Source organism: Phalacrocorax aristotelis, chromosome W (assembly GCF_949628215.1).
Source record: "Phalacrocorax aristotelis chromosome W, bGulAri2.1, whole genome shotgun sequence".
NCBI classification, from domain to species: Eukaryota; Metazoa; Chordata; class Aves; order Suliformes; family Phalacrocoracidae; genus Phalacrocorax; species Phalacrocorax aristotelis.
The window spans coordinates 29,000,725-29,015,655 of record NC_134310.1 but is presented as its reverse complement, the minus strand read 5'-3'; the positions used below and the strand labels follow the sequence as shown (position 1 = coordinate 29,015,655).

General features: G+C 66.8%; 1 protein-coding gene across 2 annotated transcripts; it reads left to right on the top strand.

Moving 5' to 3' along the window:
* The first annotated feature begins 12,380 nt into the window (after positions 1-12,380).
* On the top strand, positions 12,381-14,759 carry NR2C2AP (nuclear receptor 2C2 associated protein). Of its 2 annotated transcripts, none has more exons than XM_075076991.1 (6): positions 12,381-12,441; positions 13,255-13,316; positions 13,489-13,579; positions 13,729-13,834; positions 14,169-14,237; positions 14,515-14,759. In XM_075076991.1, exons 2-6 carry the CDS (start codon positions 13,276-13,278, stop codon positions 14,628-14,630), a joined length of 423 nt encoding a protein of 140 aa, XP_074933092.1. In that variant the 5' UTR covers positions 12,381-12,441; positions 13,255-13,275; the 3' UTR covers positions 14,631-14,759. The 2 variants fall into 2 exon arrangements, with proteins under 2 accessions (XP_074933092.1, XP_074933091.1); XM_075076990.1 differs by lacking the exon at positions 12,381-12,441 and adding an exon at positions 12,526-12,816.
* The last annotated feature ends 172 nt before the right edge of the window (positions 14,760-14,931 follow it).

The following is a 14,931-nucleotide window of genomic DNA, read 5'->3' as shown; positions in this document are numbered from 1 at the left end:
GGCCGCCCCCCCACCCCCGCCGCAGGCACCGCATCCCTCCGCAGCTGGGGTTGGCAGGGGTTTGGAGGGGGTGGGTGTCCATAACAGCGGAGGGGGGGGTCTCTTGGAAGCCGCCCCGGGTCGGTGGGGGGGTCGGCGTGCCCCCCCGTGCACCACCTCCCACCCCCCAACCCCCTCCGCATCCCTGCCCTGGGACCTGGCTGCATCCAAGCAGGATTTTAGGGGGGCTTCAAGAAGGGAGGGGGACACCTTCCAGCCCCTCTGCAGCCCCCCCCCCAGTCACTGCGGGGGGGACCCCTCTATCCCTGCCCTGGCATTCAGTGGGATTTTAGGTGGTGTCCAAAATTGGGGAGCATCTTCCAACCACTCTGCGCCCCAAAATCCCTTCCAAGCCGTACAGGGTGCAACCAGCAGCATCTGCCACCCCCCACCGGGCCGTAGGGGGTGCAGAGGGGCTGGAAGATGTTGAGGATGGATGAAGGCTTGAAAAAGCCCGAACAACCCCAATAAAATGAGTGAGATGGTTCAGGGAGCTGCGATACCAGAAACGAACCCCAACATACAGGGAAAACCATCACTGAGCTCTCAGGGAGGGGGTTTGGGGGGGGGTGGGGTCACCTTCCCACCGGTGAATGGAGAATGCCACCCTGTCTCCCACGACTTGGCAACAGCCGGTGAAAAAAAGACACCCCCGCTCTCAATTTCCCCATCGGATGGATCCGTGGAAACCCGAGAGCAAAGTTCTCATTTCCGACTCCATTGTGCCAGACTTTTCGTGGCGTTTCCTGCCTTTTGTGAACCCCCCCCACCCCCAGCACAACCCCGGCATTGCCGGCGCACAGAGCTCTTCTGTTCCCCTTCTTTATGTGGCTGCAGCTGGCGTCCCCGTCCCCACGTAGGTGCCCGAGCATGGGGGACAGCGACAGGGGTTAACGCCCCCATGGTGTTTGCCAAGCAGGATTGGGGAGAGGGTCCCAGGGGATCTGCCGGCACCCTGACAACTTCCCGCTCCGAGCGGATCCAGGTGGCTGATGCTGCCACCCTAAGGGTCTCCATCCCGCTGTCCTGCTTTGGAAAGGGCACCCATGGGTGCTTGCTAGGGTTTCCTAGAAGGAGGGTGCTGCACCGTCTGATGGTCCAGCGTGGAGGAGCGCGGCTCCCAGTGGAGGCAGGACCGCTGCCGGTGTGTGGTGGGATGCGGCCAGCTCCGAAACGCTTGCCCTGCTCGTGTGAGGGCCTGGGCACCCTTTGGGGTGAAGATGCTCCCGCTGCTCCCCGCCACAGCCGGGTCCTGCACCCACAGCAAGACCCGCATCCCACCCGCCTGCTGCCTCCATGCTGCCCACGGGGCTGCCCACAGCCCGCTGCCCAAACCCTTCCTCCCGCTCTCCGTCTTCCTAAGCTTCATCCGGAAAGCCAGCAGCGCCGGTGGGTCTGACCCACATGATGCATCGTGCATGGGGCAGGGATTAGATGGGTTCATCCGGGACCCGGCTCCTTCCTGCACGTGGCAGTAGGGGGGTCCCCCTGGCACCCACCTCCTGTGGGCCACCCTTTGTTAATGAGCACCGGGCACGGTGACAAAGCTGCACCCAGCCTTGACGCAGACCCGCGATGGGTCTGTGGAGCGAAGGGGCTCTGGAGAGAGCAAAGCCGGAGCTGCTTGGGGACTCAAACCTCCCCATGGGCTCAGAGCAGCAAGGGGCAGGTGAGGGGGGAGCAGAGGCACCTCGGGCACCCACCCGACCACCTCCCGGTGGGAAACAGGACCCCGGCAGAGGCAGCGTGGCTGATCTGCCGCCGGCCATTTGTCTTGCTGAGGAAGGTGCTGGCAGAGAGTTATCGGAGCTCTCCTCTCGAGTGGAGATAAATGTCATAACAGACACCAGCCAGCACGGCTTATGGATGGGGATTTAATAGACACCTCTCCCCCCACCATCCTCCCCGCGCCGGCAGCTGCTCCGCCCCCTGGGGACCACAGCCCATGGCGGGGTGGTGGCAGGGACTCTGCCAGCACCAGTTTGGAGCCCCAGTGTCCCCCTGGCCTGTCCCTCCAGCTGTGAGATGACTTCATGGGGTCCCCCCACCCCCCGGGGCCCAACCTGGAGCCCCGACATCCTGCTGTGCCCATCCTTCCACCCGGCTGGGGGAGCCAGCTATGCCTGGCATGGACAGACGTCCCCATGTCCCCATCGTTGCCTGGATCAGGACCCCTTCTGCACCCCCAGCCCCATGTGCAGCCCATCCTCGCGGCGTCACCCCAAGAGCACCGATGGCTCTGTCCCAAGCTGCTCCCACGAGGCACCACCTGCCATCGCTGGGTCCCCGCTGCGCCCCGTGTCCCCCACCCCACCGGGGACAGGCCGGGCCCCTGGGGCAGCGATGGTTGGGGTGACTCCCTCCCTCGGTCCCGCTCACTCGGCCCCAGCCCCATTGGGTTTTGCACCGGCGTCTGCCAGAGTGAGCAGGGACCCGAGCGTCTTTTTGAGCCCGAATGCTGGGTTTCTGGTGAAATCCTGCAGCAGTGTTGCCGTGACGACCCTCCTGCAGTTTCCATCCAGAGATGTTTTCCTTTGTTGTGACAGGGACGCTGGGAGGCGGCCGCCACGATTGGGGTGTGCAGCGACGATGGTGAGGGGCTCTCGCCACGAAGGGCCGGGACCTGCCACTGCCCCCGGGGACACCCAGGGGGGCTCCAGCCCCAGCGTGGGGCTGGGAGGGTCCCCACAGCTCCAGCACAGCTCTGGCTTGGCCCCAGCCACCCAGGGAGGGACAGCAGAGGGGCCAGGAGCCATGTGACATGAGTCTGATAGGTCTCAGCCAGGTCTCGCTCCCATCAAAAGCCACAACAGAGAGGTGACGTGGCTAACACGCGGCGTGGGGACAGGCGTGGGGACACCGCAGGGTCGATGGGGACCTGAAGGGGTTGGAGGGGTTGGCCCTGCGAGAGCAGGAGGCGAAGCGCCCTTGTCACCCTGATGGCAGAGCCAGTTTGGGGGCAGTGATGCCAGGAGCCTCCTGAGCTCTGATGCTGCCCGGTTTGGCAGCCGGGCCCGCGGTGCCGTGACCGGGGTGCTGAGCAGCACCGCTGCTGCCATACCACAGGCGCTGAGCGCCAGGGGACCAGGGTGCCAGAGACCCTCCCTGCATGGCAAGGGACCCCCCACCTCCCTGCGACCGGAGCGTGCCCCAGTCCCTGCATTGCTGGGGGTGCACGGGGGGACCCCATCCCGTGCCCCACGGAGCCGCTTGTTATTCTGCTCAGGTCCGCCGGCAGCTAATGAAGCCCGTTCCAGGAGAGCTGCCACATTCATCGGGAGAGCGGCTTATTAATGAGGCCTCTGCCACCGCAGCTGGGGCCAGTGCTCGGGGCACTGGCACGGGGACAGGCAGCAGGAGGGTGGACGGATGGACGGACAGGCCGACGGCTCCGTGGCAGGGTGAACCAGCAGCCGGTGCCTGTCCTGGCTGAGATGCTGGTCCAAATCTGGGGCTGGAGCAGGGGAAGATACCCCAACCCGGGGTCCTCTCCAGAGGGGACAGGCTGCAACCTGGTGCCACGGACCTGCTTCCACGCTGCCCCCGACCCCTCGCCCGCTGCTCCTTGCCCCGGGCTGCGGCTTGTTTCTACTTTTGGCCCTGGCCAAAAGCAGAACTTTTGCCAAACCTGCCCCATGGCACAACCTGGGCATGGCGGTGAAGGCTCAGAGGCGTCCGGACTGGGGCCTGCAGCATCCCCCCCCAGGGATGCAGGCACTTTGCCCTGGCCAGACCCAACTTCCCTCCAAACCCACTGGCAGGATGCATTGATTTTATTTTCTGTTTCCATGGCAACTGCCTCCTTCCCTTCCCCCTTCTGGCTGGGTCCTTCGCCCTCCCACAGCACCCAGCCCCACCAGCACCCACCCTCCACCGGGCACACAGGCTGTCACCCAGCACAGTCCCCTCATCCAGGGACTCTCCTGGGTGGCAATGCCACCAGCTCAGCATTCGCAGGCAGCGCCCAGCCCCGCACCCTGGTGCCCACGGCGGCACCGCTGGGTGATTTTGGGGGAGCAGCTGGCAGAGCTGGCGTGGGCTGGGTGACACCAACCCCGCTCAGCCCCTCTCTGACAGCAGCAATAATTAGCAGCAGTGCCGGCAGGACGCTGCGCTGGTTCATTAGCCGGGGCGGTAATTGCCCCCCCAGTACTGCCCGTGCGGGGACACCTAGCAGCATCTCCCGTTAGCAGGGCCAAGCTCATTAACGGCACATCCTACCCCGACACCTGCTCATGGCTGGTGTGCCACATCTCTGGCACTCCCTGCACAGTGGCACGGGCCGGGAGGACACCGGTACCGCAGCAGCCAGGCCACGAGCCCAGTGCCCTCACCCCTTTGTGAGGAAACGCAAGATTGCGGCTTAAAATTAGGGCCAGAAGAAGATAATTATAATTATATCCTTTTATCCTTCCTCTTCCAGAGGGATGCACCCATCGCTGCCCTGCACAACTCCTTCCCAGCGCGGAGATGCCACCGCATTGTTATTTCGCATGAATTACCGGCTGTGCCAAATCCTGCCCTTCCCCATCCCGTTTCCCCCCCCCTCCCGGGACCCCCGGCCCCTCTGTGCAGGCAGGGGGAATAAAGGCAGAGGCACATCCCAGAGAACAGGCAGGGCCCTGTGCCAGGCGGAGGGGCCGCGGTGTTGAATAACGCCTGTGCCGCATTCACCGGTAATCTCCAGTGTTTACACGGAAGTGGAAATCAATCGCCGCAAGTAATTAACGACGAAGGGCACAAGACCCGCTTCTTCTTCAGAAGCAGCTCCTGGTGCCAGCCGGGGTTGCTCAGCAAAACTCACACGCTGGCACCCGTCGCACAAAAGGCACCAGCACCCGTTTCCTGCACCGCCGGCACGAGGTGGCTGCGGCGGCACAGGGCCAGCATCCTGGCGACTCACGGGTGGGAGCTTGTGCCCGGTGGGAGCGGGGGGTCTGGATCCGTGCCGGCGCCTGGTTTGGCACCAGCCTTTCTATTAGCTCTTGGATAAAATGCAAAGGCCCCCCAAGTGGGCGGCTGAGTGCCGGGCTGGACGGCAGCCGGGAGCCAACACCGCCAAGCTGCTCCCGCCACAGCCTGGCGTGAAACAGCTGCATCTACCGCCCGCCTCGTTCCTCGAGAGCGAGGAGGGTGAGGAAGATGCTGAGGCCAAAGAGCCCCCAGCTGGAACACTGACCCCCGGTTCCCACCCAGCGGGCAGGGCTGGAGGGGCCGGGGGGTCACTGGGGGGAACTGGGGGACAGTGCCGGCAGGTGCGGGCAGGAGGTGACGCGGGCAGCGGTGGCACAAATGGCAGACCCAACCCCGGCGCGTGATGAGCCGAGGGGCAGTTAAGGCTCCTGTGGTTTTTGACCCAATTTCTCAGGCAAAACTCAGGGGCGGGAGAAGGGGAGGAAGGAGGAGGAAGGCGGAACACGTCATGCGTGTGCTGCTGTGTCACCGCATGTGTGCGCATGCATGGGCACACACGTGTGCGCCCAGTGACATGCACGTGGAGGCGTGTGCACAGCCCCAGCCGGGGGCCGAGCCAGGCGGCCGGAGCCCCCAGAGCCACGCTGCGAGGGGGAGGTGATGGCTTTGCAGCACTCGGCTGGTTTTATTTTTGCTTGTGGCTGAGCGCAGGCAGCCTCACCACGGCTGCCGTGACTCATGCAGGCAGCTCAGCACCCGGGGAGGTTTGGGAGGGCTGCAGAGCGCTGCTGCGCCTCTACCTTGCATTGCCTCCCCCAGCAAGGTGGCCGCGGGGGCCGAGTGGGGACGTGGGACTACCACGGGGTCAAGGCTTGGCAACCTCGCTGAGCACCGGGCCACATCTGCAAAGACCCGAGGCTGTGGGCAAGCGCAGCGGCACCATATGCCTGCGAAAGACAATTTTAAGTAGCTGCCGTGTTATATGTGTGCATGTGGGGGGCGATTTCTCCCTGCACAGCTGCTCCGGGCTCCCCGTGGGTTCCTTGCAGGCTCGAGGGTGAACTCAGCCCTGCCTGGTCGGGGTGCCCATGGGACAGCCAGCCCTGCCGTGCTGGCCGAGAGGTGGGGAAGCAAGGAGGGCTTGGATTTCCCCATTCTTTGTGCTGGGGACTTGCATCGAGGGGGCGTGCAGCAGCATGTAGGGATGATGGGGCATGCAGGGACGCTGGGACACGCAGGGATGATGGAGCATGGGATGCCAGGGTGTGCATGGATGCCGGGGCACGCAGGGATGCTGGAGCATACAGGGACACTGGGCTGTGCAGGGATGCTGGAGGATGCAGGGATGTTGGAGCACGCGGGGATGTTGGAGCACGCGGGGATGCCAGGGCACCCAGGGATGTTGGAGCACGCGGGGATGTTGGAGCACGCGGAGATGCTGGAGCACGCGGGGATTCCAGGGCACGCGGGGATGTTGGAGCACACGGGGATGCTGGGGCACACGGGGATGCTGGGGCACACGGGGATGCTGGGGCACGCGGGGATGTTGGAGCACGCAGGGATGCTGGGGCACGCGGGGATGCTGGGGCACGCGGGGATGTTGGAGCACGCGGGGATGCTGGGACACGCGGGGATGCTGGAGCACGTGGGGATGTTGGAGCACACGGGGATGTTGGAGCACGCGGGGATGCTGGGACACGTGGGGATGCTGGAGCACGTGGGGGTGTTGGAGCACACGGGGATGCTGGGGCACGCGGGGATGCTGGGACACGCGGGGATGCTGGGGCACGCGGGGATGTTGGAGCATGCGGGGATGTTGGAGCACGTGGGGATGCTGGGGCATGCAGGGATGCCGGGGCACGCGGGGATGTTGGAGCATGCGGGGATGTTGGAGCACACGGGGATGTTGGAGCACGTGGGGATGCTGGGGCACACGGGGATGTTGGAGCACGCAGGGATGCCGGAGCACGCGGGGATGTTGGGGCACGCGGGGATGTTGGAGCACGCGGGGATGCTGGGGCACGCGGGGATGTTGGAGCACGCAGGGATGTTGGAGCACGTGGGGATGCTGGGGCACGCGGGGATGTTGGAGCACGCAGGGATGTTGGAGCACGTGGGGATGCTGGGGCATGCAGGGATGCCGGGGCACGCGGGGATGTTGGAGCATGCGGGGATGTTGGAGCACACGGGGATGTTGGGGCACACGGGGATGCTGGGGCACACGGGGATGCTGGGGCACGCGGGGATGCTGGGGCACGCGGGGATGTTGGAGCACGTGGGGATGTTGGAGCACGCAGGGATGTTGGAGCACGTGGGGATGCTGTGGCACACGGGGATGCTGGACCACGCGGGGATGCCGGAGCACGCGGGGATGTTGGGGCACGCGGGGATGTTGGAGCACGCGGGGATGCTGGGGCACACGGGGATGTTGGGGCACACGGGGATGCTGGGGCACGTGGGGATGCTGGGGCACGCGGGGATGTTGGAGCACATGGGGATGTCGGGGCACGCGGGGATGCTGGGGCACGCGGGGATGTTGGGGCACGCGGGGATGTTGGAGCACGCGGGGATGCTGGGGCATGCGGGGATGCTGGGACACGCGGGGATGCTGGGGCACACGGGGATGTTGGAGCATGCGGGGATGCTGGGGCACACGGGGATGTTGGAGCATGCGGGGATGTTGGAGCACGTGGGGATGCCGGGGCACACGGGGATGTTGGAGCACACGGGGATGCTGGGGCACGCGGGGATGCTGGGGCACGCGGGGATGTTGGAGCACACGGGGATGTTGGAGCACACGGGGATGCTGGGGCACATGGGGATGCTGGGGCACGTGGGGATTTTGGAGCACGCGGGGGTGTTGGAGCACGCGGGGATGTTGGAGCACGTGGGGATGTTGGAGCACGCGGGGGTGTTGGAGCACGCGGGGATGTTGGAGCACACGGGGATGCTGGGGCACGCAGGGATGTTGGAGCACGCGGGGGTGTTGGAGCACGTGGGGATGTTGGAGCACGCGGGGGTGTTGGAGCATGCGGGGATGTTGGAGCACACGGGGATGTTGGAGCACGCGGGGATGCCGAGGCACACGGGGATGTTGGAGCACACGGGGATGCTGGGGCACGCAGGGATGTTGGAGCACGCGGGGGTGTTGGAGCACGTGGGGATGTTGGAGCACACGGGGATGTTGGAGCACGCGGGGATGCCGGGGCACACGGGGATGTTGGAGCACACGGGGATGCTGGGGCACGCGGGGATGTTGGAGCACGCAGAGATGTTGGAGCACGTGGGGATGCCGGGGCACACGGGGATGTTGGAGCACGCGGGGATGCTGGGGCACGCGGGGATGTTGGGGCACGTGGGGATGTTGGAGCACGCGGGGATGCCGGGGCACACGGGGATGTTGGAGCACGTGGGGATGTTGGAGCACGTGGGGATGTTGGAGCACGTCGGGATGCCGGGGCACACGGGGATGCCGGGGCACACGGGGATGTTGGGGCACGCGGGGATGTTGGAGCACGCGGGGATGTTGGAGCATGCGGGGATGCCGGAGCACATGGGGATGTTGGAGCACGTGGGGATGCTGGGGCACACGGGGATGTTGGAGCACGCGGGGATGTTGGAGCACGCGGGGATGCCGGAGCACGCGGGGATGTTGGAGCACGTGGGGATGCTGGGGCACGCGGGGATGTTGGAGCACGCGGGGATGCCGGAGCACGCGGGGATGTTGGAGCACGCGGGGATGCCGGAGCACGCGGGGATGTTGGAGCACGTGGGGATGTTGGGGCACACGGGGATGTTGGAGCACACGGGGATGCTGGGGCACGTGGGGATGTTGGAGCACATGGGGATGTTGGAGCACGCGGGGATGCCGGGGCACACGGGGATGCCGGGGCACACGGGGATGTTGGAGCACGCGGGGATGCCGGGGCACATGGGGATGCTGGGGCACGTGGGGATGTTGGAGCACACGGGGATGTTGGAGCACGCGGGGATGCTGGGGCACACGGGGATGCCGGGGCACACGGGGATGTTGGAGCACGCGGGGATGCTGGAGCACGTGGGGATGTTGGAGCACACGGGGATGTTGGAGCACGCGGGGATGCTGGGGCACACGGGGATGTTGGAGCACGCGGGGATGTTGGAGCACGCAGGGATGCCTGAGCACGCGGGGATGCCGGAGCACGCGGGGATGCCGGAGCACGCGGGGATGCTGGGACACGCGGGGATGCTGGGGCACGTGGGGATGTTGGAACACGCGGGGATGTTGGAGCACGCGGGGATGCCGGAGCACGCGGGGATGTTGGAGCACGCGGGGATGTTGGAGCACGTGGGGATGTTGGAGCACGCGGGGGTGTTGGAGCACGCGGGGATGTTGGAGCACACGGGGATGCTGGGGCACGCGGGGATGTTGGAGCACGCGGGGGTGTTGGAGCACGTGGGGATGTTGGAGCACGCGGGGGTGTTGGAGCATGCGGGGATGTTGGAGCACGTGGGGATGCCGGGGCACACGGGGATGTTGGAGCACGTGGGGATGTTGGAGCACGCAGGGATGTTGGAGCACGTGGGGATGCCGGGGCACACGGGGATGTTGGAGCACGCGGGGATGCCGGGGCACGCGGGGATGCTGGGGCACGTGGGGATGTTGGAGCACGCGGGGATGTTGGGGCACACGGGGATGTTGGAGCACGTGGGGATGTTGGAGCACGTGGGGATGTTGGAGCACGTGGGGATGTTGGAGCACGTCGGGATGCCGGGGCACACGGGGATGCCGGGGCACACGGGGATGCTGGGGCACGCGGGGATGTTGGAGCACGCGGGGATGTTGGAGCATGCGGGGATGCCGGAGCACATGGGGATGTTGGAGCACGTGGGGATGCTGGGGCACACGGGGATGTTGGAGCACGCGGGGATGTTGGAGCACGCGGGGATGCCGGAGCACGCGGGGATGCCGGAGCACGCGGGGATGTTGGAGCACGTGGGGATGCTGGGGCACGCGGGGATGTTGGAGCACGCGGGGATGCCGGAGCACGCGGGGATGTTGGAGCACACGGGGATGCCGGAGCACGCGGAGATGTTGGAGCACGTGGGGATGTTGGGGCACACGGGGATGCCGGGGCACACGGGGATGCCGGGGCACACGGGGATGTTGGAGCACGCGGGGATGCCGGGGCACATGGGGATGCTGGGGCACGTGGGGATGTTGGAGCACACGGGGATTTTGGAGCACGCGGGGATGCTGGGGCACATGGGGATGCCGGGGCACACGGGGATGTTGGAGCACGCGGGGATGCCGGGGCACATGGGGATGCTGGAGCACGTGGGGATGTTGGAGCACACGGGGATGTTGGAGCACACGGGGATTTTGGAGCACGCGGGGATGCTGGGGCACATGGGGATGCCGGGGCACACGGGGATGTTGGAGCACGCGGGGATGCTGGAGCACGTGGGGATGTTGGAGCACACGGGGATGTTGGAGCACGCAGGGATGCCGGGGCACACGGGGATGTTGGAGCACACGGGGATGTTGGAGCACGCGGGGATGCCGGAGCACGCGGGGATGTTGGAGCACGTGGGGATGTTGGAACACGCGGGGATGTTGGAGCACACGGGGATGCCGGAGCACGCGGGGATGTTGGAGCACGCGGGGATGCTGGAGCACGTGGGGATGTTGGAGCACGCGGGGGTGTTGGAGCACGCGGGGATGTTGGAGCACACGGGGATGCTGGGGCACGCAGGGATGTTGGAGCACGCGGGGGTGTTGGAGCACGTGGGGATGTTGGAGCACGCGGGGGTGTTGGAGCATGCGGGGATGTTGGAGCACGTGGGGATGCCGGGGCACACGGGGATGTTGGAGCACGCGGGGATGCCGGGGCACGCGGGGATGCTGGGGCACGTGGGGATGTTGGAGCACGCGGGGATGTTGGAGCACGTGGGGATGCCGGGGCACACGGGGATGTTGGAGCACGTGGGGATGTTGGAGCACGTGGGGATGTTGGAGCACGTCGGGATGCCGGGGCACACGGGGATGCCGGGGCACACGGGGATGTTGGGGCACGCGGGGATGCCGGGGCACACGGGGGTGTTGGAGCACGTGGGGATGTTGGAGCACGCGGGGATGTTGGAGCATGCGGGGATGCCGGAGCACATGGGGATGTTGGAGCACGTGGGGATGCTGGGGCACACGGGGATGTTGGAGCATGCGGGGATGTTGGAGCACACGGGGATGCCGGAGCACGCGGGGATGTTGGAGCACGTGGGGATGCTGGGGCACGCGGGGATGTTGGAGCACGTGGGGATGTTGGAGCACGCGGGGATGTTGGAGCACGCGGGGATGCCGGAGCACGCGGGGATGTTGGAGCACGTGGGGATGTTGGGGCACACGGGGATGTTGGAGCACACGGGGATGCCGGGGCACACGGGGATGCCGGGGCACACGGGGATGTTGGAGCACGCGGGGATGCCGGGGCACATGGGGATGCTGGGGCACGTGGGGATGTTGGAGCACACGGGGATGTTGGAGCACGCGGGGATGCTGGGGCACACGGGGATGCCGGGGCACACGGGGATGTTGGAGCACGCGGGGATGCTGGAGCACGTGGGGATGTTGGAGCACACGGGGATGTTGGAGCACGCGGGGATGCCGGGGCACACGGGGATGTTGGAGCACGCGGGGATGCCGGAGCACGCGGGGATGTTGGAGCACGTGGGGATGTTGGAACACGCGGGGATGTTGGAGCTCGCGGGGATGCCTGAGCACGCGGGGATGCCGGAGCACGCGGGGATGTTGGAGCACGCGGGGATGCCGGAGCACGCGGGGATGCTGGGACACGCGGGGATGCTGGGGCACGCGGGGATGCTGGGGCACACGGGGATGTTGGAGCACGCGGGGATGTTGGAGCACGCGGGGATGTTGGAGCACGTGGGGATGTCGGGGCACGCGGGGATGCCGGAGCACGCGGGGATGCCGGAGCACGCGGGGATGCCGGAGCACGCAGGGCCCCTGCACCCCCGGCACTCGGTCTCTCCCGCCGCCGTTTCTCCCCGCCGCTCTCTCAGCCGCGCGCCGGCAGTGCCACCTACAGAGCTGGCCCAGGAGGGCACCCAGCCGCCCCCAGCCCAGGTCCGCCGGGGTCCCCACTGGAACCGGGCTGGGGGTGGGGATGGATGTTGTACCCCCGACCCCCGGGCCGTGCAGGGGCCGGGTGGGACCACGGCGTGGAGGTGGGGGTGCGAGTCCTTTGCGGGTGGGGTGAAGCACGGGGGACCAGCACCCCACGGCGGTGCTGGGCAGGGGGCGCCCGGGGTGCTACATGCGCCCCCCCCCGCCCGGCGGGGGGTGCAGGGCGCTCCCGCACGGCCGGGTGGCCGCGGCGGGGGAGGGGCGGGGCGCTGCGGGGCGGGGCGTTGCGGGGCGGGGGGGGCGGGGGCGTTCCCGCAACGCCCGGGTCCCGGGGAAGCAGTTCCGCCGCTTCCTGCGCGGGGCGGGCGGTGAGTGCGCGGCGGCCGGAGGGGACGGGGGTGGGCGCGGGGCGCGGCGGGGACGGGACCCGGTGCTGCCCAGGGGTTCCCACTGCTGCTCAGGGGTTCCCAATGTTGCTGGGCGTCCTCAGGCCTCTCCGGGGGTCCCCGGTGCCGCTCAGGGGTCCCCAACGCTGCCCGGGGGTCCCTAATGTTGCTCGGAGTACGCCCAGTGCTTCTCAAGCGTCCCCAGTGCTGCTCGGGGGTGCCCAGTGCTGCCAGGGTGCCCCCAGTGGTGTCCGAGGGTCTCCATTGCTGCTCGGCGGTCCCCAATGCTGCCGGACTGTCCCCAGTGCTGCCAGGGTGCCCCCAGTGCTCTCTGGGGGTCCCCAATGCTGCCCAGAGGTACCCAGTGCTGCCCAGATGCCCCCAATGCTGCTGGTCATCCCCAGTACTGCTCAAGGGTCCCCAATGCTGCTCGGGGGTCTCCATTGCTGCTCAGGGGTCCCCAATGGTGCCGGAGTGTCCCCAGTGCTGCCAGGGTGTCCCCAGGGCGCTCCAGGGGTCCCCAGTACTGCTCGGGGTTGCCCAATACTGCTCAGGGGTCCCCAATGCCATCTGGATGCCCCCAATGCTGCTGAGCATCCTCAGTGATGCCCAGGGGTCTCCAGTGATGCTCAGGGTGCCCCCAATGCTGCTCAAGGGTCCCTAGTGCTGCCAGGGTGCCCCCAGTGCTGTCCGAGGGTCTCCATTGCTGCTTGAGTGTCCCCAGTGCTGCCAGGGTGTCCCCGTTGCTGCTGGGTGTCCCCATTTTTGCCCCTCGCTGACCCCGTCTCTCCGCAGGCAGCACGGCCGCAGGCAGCGATGCCCGTGGAGCCCCTGATCTGCGCCGACACGGCCACGCGGTGAGTCCCAGCCCCCCGAGGGGCCAGCAGGCAGCAGGGTGCTGCGGCCGCCACCCCCAGGCGGGTCCCTCCTGGGTGCCACACGCTGTCCCCTCGCCCTGTGGGAGACTCAAGTCCCGTCACTGACGCTGTCCTCACCGTGGCCTCGGGACGGTGGCACGTGTCCCTGCAGGGTGAGCTCTGTCCTTAACCGCGATGTGAAGCAGTTTGGGAAGAAGCACATGTTCGACGCGAGCGAGGAGACGTGCTGGAACTCGGACCAGGTGGGCGGATGAGGACAGGGAAAGCCGGAGGGGTGGGATGGGAGCCGTGCATGGGACAAGAGCTGCGCTGGGGGGACAGGAGCTGTGCAGAGGGTGAACACCCCGCTCTCCCCGCCGTGACAGAGCCCCGGTGTCGTTCCTGCCTGCAGGGCACGTGCCAGTGGGTCACCCTGGATTTCCCCTGCACCGTCAAGGTCTCGCAGCTCCACGTCCAGTTCCAGGGGGGATTCTCCAGCCGGCTGTGCACGCTGGAAGGTGAGGAGCTGATTTGGGGGTGTGGGGGTCCCTCTGCCCCTGTTTGGCCACATCTGGATCTTGCAGCTGTTTGTTGCGAGGCCCAGAGGTATTTGTTAGCCGTTCCCCAAACCCCAGAGGGGCTGAGGCCGTGGGCTGGAGCAGAGGGGTGGGTAGGGAGGATCTGGGGTTCTCCGGGATGCTTTGGGTGCAGATGGGAACCTGGTCCATTGGAAGGGCCGTGCTCCCAGCCCTGCAGCAGAGAGAGACGGAGCAGCCGAGGCTGTGGCAGCCGTTGGAGGCTCCCCCAGCACCTGAGCCTCTGCGCAGCTGCCTCCACCTTCGCCCTCCGCAGGCTGCAAAGCAGGCAAAGAACTGGTGAAAATATCCGACCTGTACCCCGAGGACACCAACGCCATGCAGATATCCTTCGCTGCGTTGCGGGCTGGGTCGAACCGCTTGGCGGGTGGGTTCAGAGCCGCTCGCGGCTGCGGAGGTGCAGGGGGGCGATGGCAGAGCTGAGATTTAACGAGAGTTGGTACTTTGCTACCACTAAAGCAACTCAGCGGAGCTGGAGCAAATCCGGACATCGCCAGCTGCGGTACACCAGGGTGCGAGCCCCACGTGGGCCTGCTCGGAGCAGGTCTCCCACGTGTCGTGGCGTCTCCCTGCCTATTTTTCTCCTTTACGGGCCCCACACAGATTCCAGGTGGAGGAGACGGTGCTGGATAAGCTGAAGATCACCTTTGCAAACAGCACTGACTTCTTCGGGAGGATCGTGGTGTACCATCTCGGGGTGCTGGGGGAGAGGCTCTAGGGCAGCAGCGAGGGACAGCGTGGGGGGCCGTTCTCCCACGGGGGCTCTGCTGCACGGGGGGAAATGGGACGGCACACCCTGCTAGCGGGGATGTGCTACCCCCAGTTGCACCCCAAGGTGCTGAGAAAGAACCCCCACCCCACGGGGTGGCAGTGACAGAGGGACACTGATGCAGAGACCCACGTGCTGGACTTCCGAGCCTTTGGTGGGACACAGCCCATGTAACTGGCCAAATAAATGGTGTCCCCGCTCCTTCCCGGCTGCTCCTTGGCCAAGTGGCACCCCGGGACTGAGCCCTCCG

Bases quoted from the DNA above. Each gene is read 5' to 3' on its own strand.
- NR2C2AP (XM_075076990.1), top strand. From the start codon at position 12,544: ATGTTGCTGGGCGTCCTCAGGCCTCTCCGGGGGTCCCCGGTGCCGCTC. The intron at 12,817-13,254 runs GTACCCAGTGCT...GTCTCTCCGCAG, and splicing joins GTCCCCAATGCTGCCCAGAG to GCAGCACGGCCGCAGGCAGC. The intron at 13,580-13,728 runs GTGGGCGGATGA...TCCTGCCTGCAG, and splicing joins CGTGCTGGAACTCGGACCAG to GGCACGTGCCAGTGGGTCAC.